Source organism: Camelus dromedarius, chromosome 17, assembly GCF_036321535.1.
Source record: "Camelus dromedarius isolate mCamDro1 chromosome 17, mCamDro1.pat, whole genome shotgun sequence".
Taxonomy (NCBI): domain Eukaryota; kingdom Metazoa; phylum Chordata; class Mammalia; order Artiodactyla; family Camelidae; genus Camelus; species Camelus dromedarius.
Genome location: NC_087452.1, coordinates 34461668 through 34482503, shown reverse-complemented (window position 1 = coordinate 34482503; position 20836 = coordinate 34461668). Strand labels below are relative to the sequence as shown.

Here is a 20836-nt window from a genome sequence, read left to right as displayed (position 1 = left end):
TTACTTATAGTCTGTCTCAGCCACCATAAGTCAGATCTGCCAGAGCGGTTACTGTGTTGTTCACTGCTGCATCCTCAGTGCCTATAATACTACACGCGTATATAGTACGTAGTAAGCAAAAATGTACTGAATGAATAAACAGAATTTGCAAAAAGTCGCACCTCAGGTTATATTATAAAACCTAAACTCCTTCCTGCGTTCTTCAAAGCTCTACAATCAGGTGATCAAGCTCCCATCCACTGCTGCCACTTCCCTTGCATCTCCCTCTGGCCACACTGCTCTCCTCGGTTCCAGGAGTGCGCCGGGCTTCAAGGCGTTTGCGCAAGCCTTCCCTGTACCCGCACTGCTTTCCCCGTGCACCGTCCCAGGTTTAGCGCCTGCGGTTTGCTTCTATAGTGTAACATTTCGTGGCTTCTGGATCCTTCCCCATCAGGACTACCTCCCACCTCGTACCTGGCGCGCTTTGCGCTGGAGCCCGAAACCCCAGAGGAGCACCCGTCACTCAGTTGATCTCTGACCCCTTAGCGCCCGCCTCCAGAAGCCCACTTCCGGCAGCGAGAGAGCAACTTCCTGACCGGGAGCCAATCAGCAGGACCGCATGGAGGTCTAGGCGCAGGGGGTGGGACAGGGAGCTCCGCTTCCGGTGGCAGGGTCTGGGGAAGGGGCGGCAGGCGCCATGTCCGGCCGCGAAGGTAGGTGTGTGGGGACGATAGGGTGGGACGGGGCGAAGAGGGATGGGACCTGGCGGGCGGCCAGGCTGAGCGTGCCCGTGTACCCCGCAGGTGGCAAGAAGAAGCCCCTGAAGCAGCCCAAGAAGCAGGCCAAGGAGATGGACGAGGTGAGGACGGGCGCTTAGGCGTGGGCGGGCGCGGAGGGACTGGGAAACCCGCCTGGAGTGAACCCTCTCTGTCTCTCTCTCTAGGAAGATAAGGCATTCAAGCAGAAGCAGAAAGAGGAGCAGAAGAAACTCGAGGAGCTAAAAGTGAAGGCTGCGGGGAAAGGTCCCCTGGGTAAGTGAGAGTAGGGTAGAGCTCAAGCAGGACAAAGGTCTGAGCATCAGTCTGGACACGAATCCGGACAGGTCCGTGTCCTGCCTCGTTGGTGAGTTTCGAGGTCTCTGTTGCTGGTCCGCTGCGGTGGGCGACCCTAGCCAGGCTTGGATTCGCAGCAGCGAGTAGGGGAGGGAGCCTGACCCAGTATGGGCTTCTCTTAGGGAAGTAGCAGAAATGGAAACACAGAAATTGCTGTATCTCCGATTCAAATTCCTACGTTAAAATTTTAAATATTCTGAACACTTTCTTGTTCCAAATTCGTATTTCATTGCTTCTATATTGTAACATTTTGACTTACTACTAATATTGTTACTCTGGCGAATATTTTTGCATCCCGAGTCTTTTTCACTGCGGGATGCGCCCCGTGGATAAAGTCCAGGCTTCTTGGCATGCTATTGCGCTTTATGCTTTTTTAACCTAATCCCCCGTCATTCTGCCTCTTTTTACCTTTGTGTAAGAGGAATTGATTACTTATGAAAAGATTTTTTTACACCTAACAGTCTCTATACTTTCTGTACTGGTTAGATGCTGTTTACATTCATCAAACTGGTGATTAATTTCCTCAAGGGTTATCTGTACCACATTGGATCACTATGAGCCACACTGGACTCTTACTAAAGGCTGGGATGGTGAGATGTCATTCAGGGCTCCCAAGACCTGTCCTAGTGGATTTGATTCATTATTGTTTATCCACGCGGTGCTGAGATTCTACCTATTAAGAGTCATTTTTTTGGAAAGATGTGAGGTATCTTGTACCTTCTCCTTAATTTGTGATTATGTATGGGGAGAAGGTCAAGCCATAGTGAAATCCTATAGTGCTTGTTTCTTAATTGAGCATCATCTGCTTTTTTTTACAATTTGTTCCAGCCCTTTAGGATTTTCATTCCTATGTTAGGTATACTTCATCCTTCACCTATTTTTAAATTACTTACTGTGTGCCAAATAATAGTCTTGTGTAAACTGGGTAAAATAAAGGTATTGAGTATACCAGAGCCCAGGATTATAATACAGAAGGTAATGTGGTGTAATGTGACAGTTAAGAATATGGACTTGGAAATCAGGCTTTCCAGGTTGGAATCTTGGTTTTGTCACAGTACCTAACACCAAGACTTCCTCATCTGTAAAATGGGTTGATACAGGGATGAGAATTAAATGAGCCAATCTGTGAAATACACAACACAGATCTAGACCAGTGCACAGCCATTACTTGTGCCATGCCTCATCCTTAGTCTGCTTTTGCCCAAAATAGACAGTAGTGGTAAAGCTCTGTGCATGTTTTTTGTGTCAAAAAGAATGCCTAGAGTGGGAGGGTATAGCTCTGTGGTAGATGTGTACGTAGCATACACAAGGTCCTGGGTTCAATCCCCAGTACTGCCATCAAAAAATAAACCCAATTACTCTCCCCACCTTCCAAAGAAAAGAATGCCTAGTATAGAGAGCTGGGCCTTACTAGGGTCCATATCAGGTCCCTGGGGCTTCTACCATAGAACTGTATTTTTCCCTAGATAAGACTTTTTTTCCTTTTGCAGCCACAGGTGGAATTAAGAAATCTGGCAAAAAGTAAGCTGTTCCTTGTTCCTGAGGCAATGATGATCCTTAATTCCATTCCTGTTTAAACATCTGGATTCCCTGCCATAACATCTGTTGCCACCTGTAGCTAGAATGAAGTGTTGTCTTGGAACCTATTGTACATTTAAGAATAAACTTTTGTAAAAAAAAAAAAAAATCATACAGTGCCTCATCTCTTTAGTCCATCTCAATCATTTCTACCTTGGCTGTGAAATCAGCATAAACCCAGCCCAGAATCCTGTCAAAATGTGTTCTTAAGTCTTTGTTCCATCCTGAATTCTGTACCACCTGGAATTAAACCAACTCGTTTGAAATGGCCATTGTTTTTTGTGTTGTTGTATACCCGGCAGAATATATTACATGGGGTTAGTGGAAGAATTTGTACTTTGGGAAGAAAACCTATATTTCTGTTAATGACATCCACGTTGCCATTTGTTTTAATGGAGTTGTTGATGTGAGGAGTCTGCTGTGTGCAGGCTGGTCGTGTACTAGTGAACAGTTCCTCTTGTCAAGGAACTTCTCTGTTTTTGGAGGGGAGCAGGACAAATGCACGTGATGTATGTTATGAAGGGAAGAGAACTGGAGGAAGGAGAGATTTCTGAAAGTCTCTTTAACAGCTAAGCTTACTCTGAAGCCTCCAGGTCTGCATTTCCACTAGGCTTCAGAAAGTTACTTTAGGTTCCCATGTCTCCTACCCCATTCAACCCATCAACAAATCTGGACCCTTCATACTTAACTCTAATACCACCACCCCATCCCTCATTCTAACCCTAAAACCCTCACCTGAATTACTGCAGTCACATCCAGATTTGTCTTCCTGCCCCTACTCTTGCTCCCATAAAGTCTAGTCTTTACTCAGGACCCAGAGTGATCCTGCTAAACCATAAGGTCATACTTTGCCTCGCCTTGGCTCAGAATTCTTCAGCGGTTTCTTAGCCAAAACCAGGGTCCCTACAATGATGAGTGAGGCCCTAAGGGATCTAGATGCCATTTCCTACCCTCTGGTTTCTCCTATTCAGCCCCCTGGTCCATCTTGAGCCACAGTGGCCTACATTCCAGGCAAGCTCCTGCCTGTTTTCACTAACACTTTTGGTCTGCCACTCTTCTGGATACCGGAGACCCCCTTATTTTAGAGTACTGAAGTGTCTCAATAGTGAGCTCTTTCCTGACCATAGTGGCAGTCCCAGTGTCTTTATTTTTTTCTTTTGACATTTGTTGACTATCTACCGTCCTTGACTCCAGGAGGAGTAAATTCCTGGAAGATAGAGACCATGTGTGCTAGATGCATGTGTATCAAAACAATGTAGAGGCACTAGTCTGGATTTTCTAGGCCCTTGATACACTACGGGAATAATGCTAATAATACTAAGCTTTATCTGAGAGTGTGTTTTCAAAAAGGGCTATAGGACTGAGATTTTGCTAAGTCAAAACTGGGAAAAGTTTGATATTGTGAAAATGTGGTTTATATTAATAGAAAAAAACATCCTGCTTTGGTCCTTTCCCAGAAAGTTGCAGAGCCAGCAGCATCTTCTTTGGACTTCAGGCATTCCCTGTGGGGCCTTGCCAGCTGGCACCCATCCCTGTGCTGCTGAGAACAATCCTTCAGAGAGCCAGTGCCAGCACACTGCCCCTAAGATTAAACTACTGCTCTCATATTTGGTGGAACCTTATCCATACTGACAAATGAAGTACAATCCTGTCTCTTTACAGGACTAGAAATCTGCAGCAATTAAGACTTAAGCATTCAACATTTGGGTGGCTGAGGGAACCTACTAGTTACCTGAAAAAACTGAAGCCAGATATTCAAGACCCTGTAGGCCCTGACAACCGTCTTCCTTTCATTAACTGCTTTCACAAACATTCATAGGACAGTCACAGGCTAAGTTTGACACTGAGCATGCAAGGATAAAAAGTCTTGCCCCAGTTACTCTCCAACCCCGTGTTCCTGCTAACTGTTCTGCACATCACTACTGCCCAATAAAACCCTCAAGCCCAGCTTGAATCCCTGCTCCTCTCTATAGCCTTACCTTCTCTTTTTGCCATAGATAACTCCTACCTGGCACTTGTGTGGCCTCCATGTTGGTGTTGTATTCTCGTCTGAGTAGTCTTGTGTGCCATCCTCCTTGTTAACTCTTGATAACTCCCACTCAACGTGTGAGAGACCAGATGCTACTTCCAGGGGGCCACCCTTGACCTCCTGAGTCTCATTTCTCTATGACCAGTGCTTGGGACAAAAACAACCAAGAGTTCTCAGGAGAAAGAATTAATAAATATTAACAGCCTGAACAGCTAGGCTAGTGCCACCCACTTCAACACAGACACACCCTTCTCAGAATCACCCCTTCCCAGACCTTTCTTCCCCAGACCTACCTCAAATGTACATATTCAAAATATTTACTGTTCTCAAAGATGTGTGCTCACAACATCTCTATTCATACTTCTCGTCTAACCTCAGTCTCCCAGACTCCTCCCCAAGAGTGCCTCGGGGTATGTAAAGAAGTGGGTCTGGCTGGAGGAGGACAGCGAGTTCACGCAAACCCAATCCCTGAATGCTGCCTGCCTCGATTCACGTGTGCACGTATGAATGCAAGGGGAACTCCTCCAGCGCCTCTGTGTATCCTACTGGATGCCGAGGAGCCGGCGCAGAGCTCCTGGCAGTGGGGCTGGTGAGCCTTGGACCCGCACCCCAGGTAACTCGGCTTGTTCCGCACAAAGCCCCCGTCTGACCCGCTGAGTCCCAGCTACCAGCAACTCAGGGATAGGTGGAGTGCTGCCCAGAGGGGCGGAGCGCAACCGAGCTGGCAAGCGCTTAGTTGAGCACGGCGGCGCGCTCAGATGATGTCATTCTTCCGCGCCTGCCGGCTGGCGGCTAATTGACCGGTTGACTCGGGGGCGTGGCCCTAGCGGCTGAGGCGAGCGGCGGCGCGCGGGCGGTTGGTCCAGCCTTCCGTACCCACAGCCGCAGGCCGGACTCCAAGCCTTCGGAGGGTGGCTGGCGGCCGGCATGGCTGGAATGCCGGCGCTGGGCAGCAGGAGGCGGAGCGGGCCCCCAGTACCTTGCTCAGACCCGGCGCCCAGCACCGGGCATCGCCCAAGCAAGCGGGCCCGGGGCTTCCCCACGGTCGCCGCACCGGACCCCGAAGACCCCTTCGGCGCGCACGGGGATTTCACCGCCGACGACCTGGAGGAGCTCGACACCCTTGCGTCACAGGCCTTGAGCCAATGCCCGGCCGCGGCTCGGGACGTGTCCAGTGAGTGCGCCTCGGGGCCTTTTCCCCTGAGGGTGGTGCAGAACTAGCCAGATCTCCCTTGGTGACCGTGGCTTCGGAACCCCACGGTGACCGCTGTCCCGGTGTCATGCACCCACACTGCCCCTTCACCTTTTAAAAGTACAGGGAACAGCTTGATTTAAGCAGCGGTTGTGTCCCAAAAGGCCCTTTGATTTGGGGGAGAAATGTATCAGAAATGTCAAACAGCCGATTTGGAATATAGAAAGCTAGGTTAACATTTTACCTTAGTTTCTCTAAGTCTGAGCCACTGGATTCTTAGTTCTAAGCAGCGATCCTTGGAACACGACTACAACCGCCTTCAGAACCATCACTACCTACACATGGGACCCATTGTTAGGGCAGGTATGAGAGGCTTTAGGTCTAGTGAAGACTACCTTTTCCCTTGGACCGCATGAGCATAAGAGGAGCCTGGCAGAAGAGATGAAAGGACTTATTCTTTCATACAACCAATAAATTATACTAGGTGCCCAAACCTTAGAAGCTGCAGCATGTTTAGCAGTGAACAAAAGACAAAAGCCCCTTCCTTCATGGAGCTTACATTCTACCTTAGGGAATGAGTGAAGTCTTGTGGGGCTCCCAAAAAGAGAAAGGTTTTGAGGGCACCTTGAATCTCTACCTGGATGTCTCAGATCTTAAATTCCACACCATCATTTCCTGGAAATCCAGTCATCTGCCAGCATCTCCAGCATGGTGCATGGCAAAGCAGACATTAAGAAAACCCTGATTGATAACCAGATGTTCTGCATGACTGACTAGGACCACTCTCCATTATGTACCACAAGGCAACAGCTCCCTTTCCTTGACCATGTATCTAATTCCTTTCCAAATCCTATAACTTCACCTTCTTAATCCATCTCTGGAATCCATCCCCTCTGCATCATCTCTGCCATCTCCCTGATCTACGTTACTATTACCCCTCCCTGGACAATAGTCTGCTAAATTGTATTCTCATTTCCAGTTTTGACTCCCTACAAGTCAGACTTCATACCACAGCCAGAGCAATCTTATCAAAACTCAAATCTGTCTAGGTCACACACAGATGCATGTGAACACCCCTACTAGAAGTCCTTTAATGACTTCCCACTGCTCCTGGTGTAAAGGTCAAAATCCTTAATATGGCCTGCAAGGCTCAGCATGGTCTGTGGCTTTCCCTCTCCGGGTTCTAGCCACGCTGACTCTCCTTCTGGCCTTGAATTCTCTCTGCTTCCTTATGACACAGAAACTGCACATTGCCATTTCTTATACCTTGAGTGTTCTTTCCATCCATTCCCCATCCCCACTTACCTGGTTAATTCCCGCTTGTTCTTCAGCTCTCAGTTCAGTCATCACTTCCCTAGGGAAGCCTTCTAATCACTCAAGTCCCTTATTACAGGCTTTCCTGTATTTCTTTTTCTCTGCAGCTCTTTTCACAGTTGTAATTTTACATTTACTCATGTGATTATTTTTGAAGCCCTGTAAGCTCCATGAGTGTAAGGACTGTATGCATTTTGCTCACCATTGTACCTTTCTTTAGAGGCTAAACTGTGCCTAGCATATTATAGGTGCTTAGTAAATATTGTTGAATAACAGATCACTGAGTTCTGACCAGTCAGATTCCCATAGCACCTTTCCGCCTTTAGATGAGACTCTTAAAATTGGGTGGGGAATGTGGAGAGGGTGGCAGGATCTGTTATTTCATAAAGATCATTTATGAGTTTGAATCATGTTCTTATGTTGGAAAATGCCTATATTGCGTACTAGATCTTTCTCTAATTTGCTTTCAAGAGTGATTCCTTTCAGCATTGTCTGGCAAAAGTGGGAAAATGTTGGGTCCTGAACAGTATATGGGAACTGTTTTTTACAGATGTTCATAAGGTCGCCAGATTAGATGGGATGTCAAAAAATCCTGCAGGGAAAAACAGAGAAAGTGTTCCAGTTAAAGATCATTTTGAATTAGAGGTACTTCAGGCACAATACAAAGAACTTAAAGAAAAGGTAAGTGATTTAACTTATGGTTTTTGTAGTTAATGCCTTCACTTATGCATGTGTTATAAAGCATTATACAATAAAATATATAAAAGCTTTAAAATAAGACTCCAGATTCATCCCCATGAAATGAGGGCAAGTTGGGGGAGGAGGGAGCCAGAAAATTGTGGTTGAAAGAAACTGTCCTGAGATTCCTAACAGCCAGGGCAAGAAAGGAAACACTGTATACCTAATCCAAAAAGAGATACAAATTTTCTGTTCAACTTATAGCATATGTCTTATATAAGAAACACCGCATCATAATGGTTGCTATTTTCATTAACAGTTTTGCAAAAAAGCAGACATCTTTCATCTTTCATTTATAAGTCCCTAGAAAAACCAAGAACATAATGTGGAATTTATTTTTGTCAAGTGTGCAACCCAGATTTTTAAATACCTATTAGAGCCTACAGGATCTGCATGCATGTGTGGACAAGTGGTATCCTAAAGCTATATTGCTGAGTATCAGCTGTCCCAGGAATAGGCCTAGCAGATCATGGTGATGTCTGGTTGGTACAGGTATATTTTGAGTACTCATTGGTCTCTAGGACATATTTTAAATGTGCTTTCTCCATCTCCCCAGCTCTATGTTGAAACAAGTACATATATAGTTTTCCCTTATAAACTTTTCACAAGATCAATTTGGGATTTATAGATGAAGGCAATGGAAGATGAAGTCCTCATTAAAAATGGAGAAATTAAAATTTTGCGGGACTCCCTGCATCAGACAGAATCCATCCTAGAGGAACAGAGAAGATCACATTTCCTTCTTGAGCAAGAGAAAACTCAAGCACTCAGTGACAAAGAAAAGGAATTCTCCAAAAAGGTGACCCAGAGCACTTGTTTTGCTTATCTGGACATCAGCTTTGCCTGCTCACTGAGTTCCTTTAGAAGCAATGACTAAGGTTGCTTGTAAATCTCCCAGGAAGATTTCAACAGTTGTTTGTCTTAAATACTTCCTGCTAATCAACTAATTGCATATACTTTTCTTTCAGGCTGTGCACGTGGTTTGGAAAAGGACTTAGGTGAAACTCTGCTTTGCTGTGGTAGTCTAAATCACTAGCTTAGACTTCCCAGAAACAGGTGTAAATTAGGGCCTTTGGTGGTGGGGGCAGTGTAGGGAGGCAGATCAGAAACACAGTTGACCTAGCTTGGGCCAAAAGGAAATATATTGGCTTCCATAACTAAGTCTGGGGAAGACAGTGTGCTGGAGTATTGAATGACTCAAGATTTGCCAGGACTCGTCTTTATTCTCCGTACTGTAGACAGGCTTCATCCTTATGGTAGAAGATGTGTTCTCTGGAAGCTCCAGGACTCACAGTTCATAGCTCCAAAACAGACCGAAGACTTGAGGTTCCTCAGCTAAAGTTTTAAAATTCTGGGGAAGGCTTTAATTGGTCCAACCTGAGTCAGAGGCCTGTGCCTGAACTAGTCACTGTAACCAGAAAGACAACAGCTCCCATTCAAATCACACATTCAGAGGTAGGGAAATGATGTTTCTTAGGGGAAGGAGATAATGTTCTGGGGAGAAAAACTGTAGATGTCCAGTATAGACCACTTTCCTTCAGCACTTCCTGAGGCTTCAATCTCAAGGATACAGGGCCTTATTCTGCCATTACTTCATTCAGCAAACTCAGCAAAGTTTAGCTGCCTTTCCACATACATGATGAAGAACAAAGGATTTACAGTTAAACAAACCAGAGTTTGAATCTAGCCTTTATCACATTCAAGTGGTGACCTCAGGGTAATGACTTACGATCTCTGACTCATTTCCCTTATCTGTTCCAGAAAGTAACCAGAAGGGTTGTTGTTAACCACTTAAATGGTCCTGCACTGGTGTCTGGTGCTGTGCCTGGCACAGATGTGCTCGAGCAATCACAGTAGTTACTGTTGGCTGTGGGCCCCACAGACCAGAGCAGCAGGTCTCCCCACACTGCACAGGGTTTTGGTAAAACTCTTCCAAACACTCAACCCAGACTTTCAGAAAGACCTGGATTGTGCACCATTCCGTTCACTAAAAGGTCAACATATTACTATGAGTTATGGCACCTTGTCATCATTCTTACTTAATTCCCCCAACCATCAAGACAGGTATTTATTACAGATAAGCTGAAGTTCAGAGAGGCTGAGTAAATGGTGTTCGAACCCTCAAAAAAATAACTTGCAATAGTTCGGGTCAAAATATCTTTCTAGAATACCATGCTGTCTTTCCAGAAGAAGGGTAGAGCTTGATATTTCAGGACATTTATGTCATGGTGAACTTCTAGATACCGTTTCTCATTGTTTTTCCTTTACTAGCTCTAGATTTTGAAGCCCGGAGATGTTTCTGTATATGTGATGGGGCCACTACAAGTATGCTACTTTTGCCTTCCAGCTCCAGTCACTACAGTCTGAACTCCAGTTTAAAGATGCAGAGATGAATGAATTAAGGACAAAGCTTCAGAGCAGTGAACGAGCAAATAAACTAGCTGCTCCCTCCATTTGCCATGTCAGGTAATGGTGGTGCTGGAGGGAGAGTTCAATTTTGCATTGCTTAGTAAAAAGTGATTAACAGTGTCAGGCTAGTCCTGAATGAGGCTGTTTAGACTCTGCCTCTGGGACATAGATCGTCTCTGCTGAAGGCTTCAGAGGCTAGAATGTTTGGGGCATCACAGCATAAAGGCCGCATACTCTAGCAGTGCCTTCTCCTTGTAGGTCTTTATAAACACAACTCCTTGGGATGAGAAAAGGCTGGGAAGATGATCTCCAAACTTGTGGGGTGAACCAGTCTTCATTTTTTTGTAATTTGTTTCAAATAAGTGATTTTGCCCCAATTGTAAATGTCTTTTAGTCCCAACTACTTGGAATATTTTTTCTCATTTGCTTCCCTGGGACCTTTGTCCAACAGCCCCCACCTTTGCTGCAGATGTGATCAGCTTGTTAATGGTCTGTCTTGTCCCCTGCCTGCCAGAGTAGTATCAGCCTTGAAATTTGAACAGTGTGGGTCAGGTCATCTTTTTCTGGTATTGAACGTTCTTCTGCCTTTACTTACAATGGGCAGGGTATGAAATTGAACTCTTCCTGCCTTGCATAGTCCAGGTAAGACAGGAGAGCAGAGAGAATCCATCCTCACCTCTTCATACACCACTAACCTTATTGTCTGATCGGATCAGAGGGTTAAGACTGCTTCTCTAACATAAAGACCCTGGCACCGAGAAACTGGCTCAGTTTTCAAGTTGCAAGACACAACATACCTTTTACTAGATCCTCTTTCTACTGAAAATCTTTGAATTCAGTCCCTGACTATTAAAAAAGAGGTTGTCCCAAACTAATGGTTACCACTGGGGAGAGGAGAGAAGGGAGGGACAATACAGGGATAGGGGAATAGGGGTACAAACTATCAGATATAAAATAAGCTACAAGGATGTATTGTACAATCTGGGGAATATAGCCAACATGTTTTAATAACTATAAATGGAGTATAACCTTTAAAAATTGTGAATCATTACATTACACACTTGTAACTTACATAATATTGTATAGCAATTATACTTCAATTAAAAAAAAAGTTTGTTTCAAATTGAAAAGGTGTTTTGGTGGAATTAGAAACAGTAATGGAATTACAGCCAATGCTTTTGGGTAATTAGAAAAACGTGGAAATAAATCAAAGATTATTTTTCAACAATTTGGATCAAAATGCCTTAAATTTTGCACTGCTTCCTGACAAAGAATGACAAATGTGTAATAACAGATAAAACTTTTTGGTCATGTCACATAGACCTGAAAAGTTTAAGTCTTGTTAGAGGTTTTATAACCAAGTATTTTAAATGGTGTTAGCAGAATCATTACTTTGCTTTCATAGTTAACTTTTTCCAGTCCTAGGAAAAGCCCTTCTGTGGTTGTAAAGCCAGAAGCTTGTTCTCCACAATTTGGAAAACCGCCTTTCCCTACGAAGGAGTCTTTTAGTGCTAACATGTCCCTTCCCCATCCATGCCAGACAGAGCCAGGATGCAAGTCCCTGGTGGCCAGAGAGGGTAAGTCAGTCTATCCATCATCCACTGCTCTGTATCAGACTACTCAAACTTGTGGCTTGAAACAATGAGTTGTTTTTCTCATTTCCATGGGTCAGCAGTTCTGATAGCACAGTGGGGATGGTTTGTCTCTGCAAGGACTGGAATCACTGAAGGCTTGTCAGGGGTGGAGGGTCTAATTCAAAGTGGCTCCCTCATATGGCTGGCAGTGGAATTCCTCTCCACATGTGGGCCTCCCCACAGGGCTACTTGGCTGGCCTCATAGCCTGGTTGATGGCTTCCTCTAGCGCTAGCACATCCAGAGAGAGAGCTAGGTAGACGCTGTCCTTTTTATGGCCCAGCCTCAGAAGTCACATAGCATCACTTCTACACATTCTGTTTGTTAAAAGTGAGTCACTAAGTCTGGGCCATGTTTAAGAGGAAGGAAACTAGGCTGCACCCTTTGAATGGAAGTATGTCAAAGAATTTGCAGGTATATTTTAAAACCTCCACGGTCAGCATCCATTAACATACCAGAAACACGGCTAGTAGGCAGGAACGTGGGCTCCTTTCACAGCCCAGCCTTGAGTTTGTACAGCGAGTCCAGACTGAGGGAGTGCTACCGCTTTCTAGAGAGAGACAATCTAGCGTTAGTAGGTTTTCACTCTAAGATTGTGCTGTGCCAGTTTATCTTACAGTTCAGATACATTGCCTCTCTCCTACCACCAAAAACCCTCTCAAATCACTGGCCATCACCACCACCCCTGAGAATCACAGCTACTCACATTTTTGGCGTCTAGCAACTTCAGGAGCAGTTACAGGGTAGTGTTACGACCAGGCAGCAGAGCCCACCAGCCTGGCTGTGAGTCCAGTCACACTGCTTACTGGCTTGTATAATTTGGGCGAGTCCCTTAACCTCTGTGCCTCAGGTTTCCCAGATGTAAAACAGAGTTAATGATGACACCTCCTGGTAGGGTTGCTGTGAGGAACAAGTAAGCTAGCATGTGTAAAGCTCTCAGAACAGTGTCTAGCACATAACAAGAACCATATAAATGTTAGGGTTACTGCTTTTATGTCATTGCCTGATTTTAAAGTGGGACAGACAATTTAATTTTCTTTTCTTTTCCTTATGCAAGTTTCTGTTTTATATGATGATGGCAAAGATGTGAAGGTTCTTGGGTTGTGTTGGCTCTTGTTTTGATCCAAAGTTGAAGTGAAACACTGATTTAAACTTGTTACATTTAAGAGTTTCTGATATGCTGGTGCTTTTGTCTTCAAGTTTTGATTCACATTTTATCTAGTTTCAGAGACTAAGATCCATAGTCTGGGAGGTGACCCCATAAAGCAGGAAGAGTCCCAGAAAAGTCTTGTTGACAGCTGGATGCAGAAGTCAAACACTCAAGGTACCAGAATCCCTGCTCCTTCTGCAGGAGACCTACATGGGTCCTATCGTCCTCTGCAGTGCCGCAGTGGAATTGCCCAAGGAACTGTCCGAGACTCTGAGGTCCAACGCCCTAGGCAGTCCTTTAGGGGGCCCAGGGGAGTAGTAATCTGTGGATTAAGCAAAAGACTGTAAAATGGAAGGGGCACAGAGCAAGTATGCCAGAGCCTTCAGCACCCACAGGCATCTCAAGCGGGCTTAGAGCTAGCTTAGAGGACAGCTGGCATCATAGAAAAGGCCTCCCACATCAGAACCTTCCACTGTCTCCTTGTCTTCTGCAGGTTCCATTTTGATAAACCTTCTCCTGAAGCAGCCTTTGATCCCAGGGTCATCCCTAGGTCTGTGCCACCTCCTCAGCAGTTGTCCTGAGGCCCCTGCCGGCACCTTGTTGCAGCTACCAGGGTTTGGCAGGTAAGCGTAAGACTCCTAAAAACCTTGTTTAGGAAGGAGTTTCCGGGAAGCAGGTTCCTATCTGGCCCTGACCAGCCTGGGAGGTCTGTGCTCTGGGCAGGGAAGGTAGAGAATTTAGCAGGCATGCTATTTGGGTCCTTTGACCTTATCTCCTCTCACACTGTGTTTTCTTTTGTGTCTGTTGCTAGTACCTTGATTGGGATTTCAGGCCTGAGGACAACAGGTTCTCGCGATGGGTCATTTCCCCTCTTGGCTCTGAGAGAAGCACAGAACCTGGCACTGACTGGACTGAATCTGGTGGCCAGAAATGAAGGCTCCTATGACAAAGACCCAGCAGAGGGAGGCAGAATGGCCTTCCCGCTCTGCCAGCTTCGTGGAGCAGTGCATCTCCTCCCCCTGGTACAGTTCTTTATCAGCTTACACTGCCAGGCTCTGCAGGATTTGGCAATAGCCAAAAGAAGCGGAGCACCTGGGGACTCACCAACACATCCCCCCTGCGTGAGCTCTGGGGTAGAGGCCAGCCCCGAGGACTCAGTTTGCAACCTGGAAGGCTTCTCTGTGGCTTCACTGAACATCCTTCAGCACCTGGTGTGCCACAGCGGAGCAGTTGTCTGCAAGTTACTGTCAGGAGCCGGTGCAGATTCTGCTGTTAGGGAAGGAGACCAGAGTCTGGTTCATGGACATGGTCACGGGAATGTGACCTCAGCCCCAGGGGGGCTTGCCAATGACCAAAGCCAGCATCCACTATTGAAGATGCTTCTTCAGCTCTTGGCTTTATCTTCTGCAGCAACAGGTCACCTTCAAGCCAGTATCCTCAGCCAGTGCCTTAAGGTTTTGGTGAAATTAGCTGAAAATGCTTCCTTCGATTTCCTGCCCAGGTATAACATAGCATGGGAGTCATGATTTCCTGTGGGTCTTACCTGACCTTTTGAGGTCTGTCCTGTAGCCCCTGTTCTTTCTCCCATCTTGGCTTGTCCATACTGCTCAGCTCTAAGCCTTCGTTTAGGTTCTGAGGCTTAACTCAGAGTTCTGGAGTGATGGGAATTGGGTCCAAGTGTTAGAAGAACTAAGAAAGTGGTTTATTTGGCTAAATACTACCTCTGGACAGCAGGTAAGCAAAAGACACACGTGATAAAAGAAGGCTGTTAGCCACTGTGGAAGAGTGCCCTGCCCCAATGACAGACAAAGGCTGAACCAAGAGGCCTTTGAACCTGGGGTGTGGATCAGGCACTTTGAGTTTACTTTGTATATGATATTGGAGAATGTTCTAATTCCATTCTTTCACAAGTAGCTGTCCAGTTTTCCCAGCACCATTTATTGAAGAGAGTCTTTTTGCCATTGTATATTCTTGCCTCCTTTGTTGAAGATTAATTAACCATAAGTGTGTGGGTTTATTTCTGGGCTTTCTATCCTGTCCATTTTTTGTGCCAGTACCATACCATTTTGATTACTGTAGCTTTGTAGTATAGTTTGAAGTCAGGGAGCATGATTCCTCCAGCTGTGTTCTTTTCTTCAAGATTGTTTCAGCTATTTGGGGTCTTTTGGGTTTCCATATAAATTTTAAAATTATTTGTTCCAGATCTATAAAAAATGCCACTCATATTTTGATAGGGACTGCATTGAATCTGTACATGGCCTTGGATAGTACAGTAATTTTAACAATGCTGATTCTTCTGATCCAAGAACACAGTATATCTTTCCATCTGTTTGTGTCATCTTCAGTTTCTCTCATGTGTCTTAAAGTTTGTGGAGTACAGGTCTTTTACCTTCATAGGTAGGTTTAGTCCTAGGTATTTTATTCTTTTTGATGCAGTGGTAAATCAAATTGTTTTCTTAATTTCTCTTTCTGATAGTCCACTGTTAGTGTATAGAAATGCAGCAGATTTCTATATATTAATTTTTTATCCTGAAACTACCAAATTCACTGATGAGCTCTAGCAGTTTTCTGATGGTGTCTTTAGGATTTTCTATAGTATGTCATCTGCAAAGTGGCAGTTTTACTTACTCCTTTCCAATTTGGATTCCCTTCATTTCTTTTTCTTCTCTGGTTGCTGTGGCTAGGGCTTCCAAAACTATGTTGAATAAAAGTGGCAAGAATGGACTGATCTTAGATGAAATGCTTTCAGCTTTTCACCATTGAGTATGACATTAACTGTGCAGTTTTTCATATATGGCCTTTATTATGTTGAGGAATAGTCCCTCAGTGCCCACTTTCTGGAGAGTTTTTATCATAAATGGACGGTGAACGTCATCAAAAGCTTTTTCTGCATCTACTGAGATGATCATATGGTTTGTATTCTTCAGTTTGTTTATGTGGTATATTGCATTGATTGATTTGCAGATACTGAAAAATCCTTGCACCCGTTTCATATTTTTTGAATGAATGAATTCCAGGAACCACATTTTTACCAGTTCCTTTGGTAATTACATCATCATTCCATCCCTGTTGAGCTTGTCCACAATGTCATCAAAAAACAATGGGTGCTTACTGCAGGCCAGACACAGATGCCTCCTGTTCACTGGCTCGGGCTGCACACTGTGAGCACTCAGTGTCTGTGGAGTGAATAAACTCCGTGCTGAGGTAGGGAAACTTGTCTGAAACCCCAGAGGGAGTGTGCTGGATGGTTTCAAGCTAGTTAGGCTCCTGAGCCACCGTCCTTGATCACTGTCTGATGCCACCTCCCACGCTGTGCTTCTCGTCCAAATTCCTTGGTGTTCACCTCAGAGTGAAAGCCAGGGACCAGTGCTACCCGGGCTCTAAAGCAGGACACGATGCAGCATGAGTAGTGCCCACTGGGTCACAGGAAACGAGTATCAGCAAGCAGGTGGTGGTCGGCTGCCATTTGAACCCATGCTGTCCGAATCAAGTCTCTTTGTCCTGGCCTCTTGAATTTCCTGTTACCTCCAGTGCAAAGTGAGGGTGAGTTACAGGATTGGTTTGGAGGTGTCACATCTCTGGACCCCTGTGTTTCAGGTTCCAGTGTGTGTTCCGGGTACTGCCACAGTGCCTCAGCCCAGAGACACCCCTGCCTAGTGTGCTGCTAACTGTTGAGCTCCTGTCCCTCCTGGTGGACCACGAGAAGCTCGCACCTCAGCTCTGCTCCCACCCGGGTAAAGCAGGCCAGGGGTGTGCGTCTGGACTGCTGCTGCAGGTTGGAGGGAAGGGTGGTGGCAGGGACAGGCCCCCTGAGGGCTTCTTCAGCTTGTACCCCAGGTTCTGGGTGAGAAGGGGGACCCTGAGTGAGAGGTGGGGCGTCCTTTCCAGAAGGCTGCCTCCTCCTGCTGCTGTACATGTACATCACGTCAAGGCCCGACAGAGCGGCCTCGGAGACACAGTGGCTTCAGCTGGAACAAGAGGTAAGAATGCCAGAGCCCCTTTGGTGGACTCCTCACCACCCACCCCACCCCACCCAAACCAAGGGCTACTTTTCCTCCTTCCTCTGGGGACAAAGGGAGCTTTCATTCATTTTGGTAACGAGTTTAGCCACTAACAAGGTAAACTCACTTTGGGAGCTTCAAACTACACAGATACAGTACAGGCGAACCCCAGGGTACCCTAGGACTTGGCAGGGTTGCCTCATAACTGATTCTAACCTGGCTTTGGGGTCTGGTGGCTAGAGGTGAGCCTGGAAGCAGGTGGGTCTTGGTGAGATACAGGTATTAGTCCTGTGTCTTGTCTGGAAAGACCCCACAACACCACCTCTTGGACCCCACTTGTGCAGAGAAGCAGTTGCTGAGGCAACTGGAGCCCTTAGAGAAACCTGAGAAAGCCCTTGCTTTGCCCAGGGTCTCGTTCTGCCATGGATGGAACAGGGTCTGTTCTTGTTCTAGGCTGTGTGGCTCCTGGCTAAGCTTGGTGTGCAGAGCCCCTCCTCCCCAGTCACTGGCTCCAGCTGCCAGTGCAACGTGGAGGTGAGTGCCGGGGGCAGGCGGGCCGACAGCGGGCAGCTTTGTCAGTGAGTGAGGGGGCCTTGTGCAAGGACCCCTGCTCCTTCACCAGGCTTAGACCCTGGTGCCGCCACACAGAACCTTCCTTGTGTGGGTGGCTGGAAAAGGTGCTGCCCAGCTGAGCAGGCACCATGAGACCTGACCTCAGTCTGCGCCCTCCCCCAGGTGGTCAGAGCACTCACAGTGATGCTGCACAGACAGTGGCTGACGGTGCGGAGGGCAGGGGGGCCCCCGAGAACAGACCAGCAGAAGCGGACAGTGCGGTGTCTGCGGGACACGGTGCTGCTGCTGCACAGCCTGTCCCAGAAGGACAAGCTCTTCACTGTGCACTGCGTGGAGGTCCTGCATCAGTATGACCAGGTGATGCCCGGGGTCAGCACGCTGATTCGAGGGCTTCCTGACGTGACAGACTGTGAAGGTGAGCGGTGGCAGGGCCCCTTCCTGCTCCAGCCCACGTGTGGGGTTTGCCCCCAAATCCATGGGCAAGTCAGACTTCCTGGCCGTAGATCAGCAGCACTCCATCCACACAGCCTCTGCCAGCACTGGGGCCATTCTTGTCTTCCCGCTCTGGGTCTTCTCTGAGTCTGTCAGCCTGCCTTTTGCTTGTATCTGTTGAGTCAGCCTGGCAGAGCCACGGTTTTTCCAGAAACATCCCTATTTGAATTGCCTTTGTATCACTTTGCTTGCAGTAGCTGAGGGAACAAGGCCTGGGTGTGGAAGGGACTGGTTAGTTCCTGTGGGCCTGGCAGGGAGGAGAGGTGGGGACCCCCCCCCCCCAGTCCCTGTGCCTTCAGGCTTTCACCACAGGACCCTCGTCTTTTCTGGTTCAGAGGCAGCCCTCGATGACCTCTGTGCCGCGGAGACCGATGTGGACGACCACGAGATGGACTGTGGCTGAGGCCTGTCCCCATCGAGCCACATGGTGGCACCAACACTTCTTTCCTTCCCTCATCCACTGATTAAAAGCAGTGACTGGCTATTTGAGAACAAGCCAGCCTTGTTTCCCGAGTCTGATCTGTGTCGGCTGAGTGGGAGGGACAGAGCAGGAGGGGGACCCGGAGAAGACTGCGATCCTTCTTCCTGTCCCTGCCAGAGCTGAGAGCCAGCCCCATGGTAATGAATCTGCTTTGAGGAAGGAGCCCTGCCCTGCCCGTGGAATTGTCCTGAGTCATCGCTTTGGGCTGAGGCCATGGGAAGAAACCATTGTGTGGCAGGGAAGGAGGCAGCCCAGAGCCAAGGCCTAAACCAGGAAGGCCTGGGAAAGTGGGGCCAAGGGGTGGGTAGACATGGCAGGGACTCCCAGCAGACTGGAGCCCTGGAGCTAGACTTCTCCACAGTAGCCCTGTCCTCCGGCTGTGAGGGCCCTAGTGTAGGATGGGCCAGCCCGCAGGCCCACGGCTACAGATCTGAGAAGGCCTTGGGGGCCGCACGGCGGAGTGCCTGGGGAGGGACAGCCCAGGCTGGCTGACGAGCAGGGCGGGCCTTGCTCACGCCAGCCCCTGGGCGGGCTCAGGCTGAGTTTCACTTCCCACCACTGCTGCCAGCAGCAAGAACCAGCCAGAGAGCGTGTACCGAATCATTGCTGCCTGTCTGCCACTCAGTGGTAAGGACCCCCAAGGGGATGGGGTAGGGTGGGAGGGCCATGGGTACCTGCCCCAGCCCCCACCACCAGACAAAGCAAGCACCTGGGGAGGAGCCAAACCTTCCCCTAAACAGACGGCCGAGTGTGCTGGTCCCACTAAGGAAGCTACCCTACCCTCTCTGGCTTCCTGCCCTGAAAAATGGGTCCTGGTGCTAACCAACAGTACCAGTCCGTGCAAGGAAGGCCAGCGAGGTGCTCCTGCCCACCCCACCCCGACCTGCCTCACCCTCTGTCATTGGGCACTCACACACCCACCCCTACCCCCTGCCCCTCCCCAGGCTCCGTGGCAGTACCCACCATGGGCTCACAAGCCCCACCCCCAGGTCCCGTGCAGACTCTCATCTTCTTGGACCTGGAAGCCACTGGCCTGCCCTTCTCCCAGCCCAAGGTTACGGAGCTGTGCCTGCTGGCTGTCCACAGATGTGCCTTGGAGAGCCTTCCTACCTGTCAGGGGCCTCCTCCCATGGTGCCCCCACCACCCCGGGTGCTGGACAAGCTCTCCCTGTGCGTGGTTCCAGGGAAGGCCTGTAGCCCTGCGGCCAGTGAGATCACGGGCCTGAGCACAGCTGAGCTGGCTGCACACGGGCGTCAACGCTTCGATGCTGACCTGGCCTACCTGCTCCAAGCCTTCCTGCGACGCCAGCCACAGCCCTGGTGCCTCGTGGCACACAACGGTGACCGCTACGACTTCCCCCTGCTCCGGGCAGAGCTGTCTATGCTGGGCCTTGCCAGTGCTCTGGACGGCGCCTTCTGTGCGGATAGCATTGCTGCCCTGAAGGCCCTGGAGCAAGATGGCAGCCCCTCAGAGCACGGCCCGAGGAAGAGCTACAGCCTGGGCAGCATCTACACACGGCTGTACGGGCAGGCCCCGCCAGACTCACACACAGCCGAGGGCGACGTCCTAGCCCTGCTCAGCATCTGCCAGTGGAGGCCTCGGGCCCTGCTGCGGTGGGTAGACGCCCATGCCAGGCCCTTCAGCTCTGTCAAGCCGATGTATGTGGTCACAGCCTCTACTGAAACCAACTCAAGGCCATCTTCTGCCACAGCCACTGTACCCCTGGCCAGAGCCAGGAACACCCGCCGCAACCTTGGTGGGGACAGAAGCCCCAAGCCCCTTCCTCCAGTGAAGGGCCCTGGAGCCCCATCCAGGGAGGGACTGCTGGCCCCACTGGGCCTGCTGGCCTTCCTGACCCTGGTAGTAGCCACACTGTATGGGCTGTCCCTGCCAGACCCGGGCAGTAGGCCGTGAAGGAGCGTCTGACAAATAAAGATCCCCACCCCCAGCACTGAGTGGTCACTCACCTCTGTCCTCCATGGCAGTCTTAGAGCCTTCTGTACTTCTGCACACACTCAGAGGCCTGGGCCGGGGGCGCAGAAAGTGGCAGTCTTCTGTCCATCACCCTCCCCAGCAGGATGGTCAGATGTCTGAGCCCAATACACGGGGAAAATGTAGAACTCCAAATAGTGAGTGGAAATGGTACCTGACCTGA

General features: G+C 48.3%; 3 protein-coding genes across 10 annotated transcripts in view; 2 read left to right on the top strand and 1 right to left on the bottom strand.

The window, feature by feature from the left end:
* The window catches only part of CCDC51 (coiled-coil domain containing 51), a 28232-nt gene extending 7417 nt beyond the window's left edge, over window positions 1–20815 (bottom strand). The window contains exons 1-4 of one of the 5 annotated variants that reach the window (XM_031470256.2): window positions 17887–18024; window positions 12690–12883; window positions 12439–12533; window positions 7196–7796 (exon numbers count right to left, since the gene is read on the bottom strand). The gene's annotated coding sequence lies outside the window, so the exon portion shown is untranslated. The other 4 variants (XM_064496566.1, XM_064496565.1, XM_010978752.3 and 1 more) reach the window with 4 other exon arrangements.
* ATRIP (ATR interacting protein) lies at window positions 5515–18698 on the top strand. Of its 3 annotated transcripts, XM_010978787.3 has the most exons (13): window positions 5516–5872; window positions 7755–7885; window positions 8571–8741; window positions 10290–10408; window positions 11771–11928; window positions 13206–13307; window positions 13627–13756; window positions 13945–14634; window positions 16731–16867; window positions 17022–17113; window positions 17588–17668; window positions 17870–18122; window positions 18535–18698. In XM_010978787.3, the coding sequence occupies exons 1-13, from the start codon at window positions 5626–5628 to the stop codon at window positions 18600–18602; spliced, it is 2379 nt and encodes a 792-aa protein (XP_010977089.2). In that variant the 5' UTR covers window positions 5516–5625; the 3' UTR covers window positions 18603–18698. The 3 variants fall into 3 exon arrangements, with proteins under 3 accessions (XP_031326115.2, XP_064352632.1, XP_010977089.2); XM_031470255.2 differs by lacking the exon at window positions 18535–18698 and having other exon boundaries at window positions 5515–5872; window positions 17025–17113; window positions 17870–18286; XM_064496562.1 differs by lacking the exon at window positions 18535–18698 and having other exon boundaries at window positions 5515–5872; window positions 17870–18286.
* Window positions 19160–20632, top strand: TREX1 (three prime repair exonuclease 1). 2 transcript variants are annotated; one of them, XM_010978737.3, is made up of 2 exons: window positions 19160–19307; window positions 19625–20632. In XM_010978737.3, the coding sequence occupies exon 2, from the start codon at window positions 19645–19647 to the stop codon at window positions 20593–20595; it is 951 nt and encodes a 316-aa protein (XP_010977039.1). In that variant the 5' UTR covers window positions 19160–19307; window positions 19625–19644; the 3' UTR covers window positions 20596–20632. The 2 variants fall into 2 exon arrangements, with proteins under 2 accessions (XP_010977039.1, XP_010977045.1); XM_010978743.3 differs by having other exon boundaries at window positions 19172–19307; window positions 19729–20632.
* Window positions 20816–20836: the final 21 nt, after the last annotated feature.

What these genes read in the sequence shown, in the direction of transcription:
- ATRIP (XM_064496562.1), top strand. Translation starts at nt 5,626, where the DNA reads ATGGCTGGAATGCCGGCGCTGGGCAGCAGGAGGCGGAGCGGGCCCCCA. An exon ending in CGCGGCTCGGGACGTGTCCA is followed by an intron (nt 5,873 to 7,754) that starts GTGAGTGCGCCT and finishes TGTTTTTTACAG; the next exon opens with ATGTTCATAAGGTCGCCAGA. An exon ending in GCAGAAGTCAAACACTCAAG is followed by an intron (nt 13,308 to 13,626) that starts GTACCAGAATCC and finishes TGTCTTCTGCAG; the next exon opens with GTTCCATTTTGATAAACCTT.
- TREX1 (XM_010978737.3), top strand. Translation starts at nt 19,645, where the DNA reads ATGGGCTCACAAGCCCCACCCCCAGGTCCCGTGCAGACTCTCATCTTC.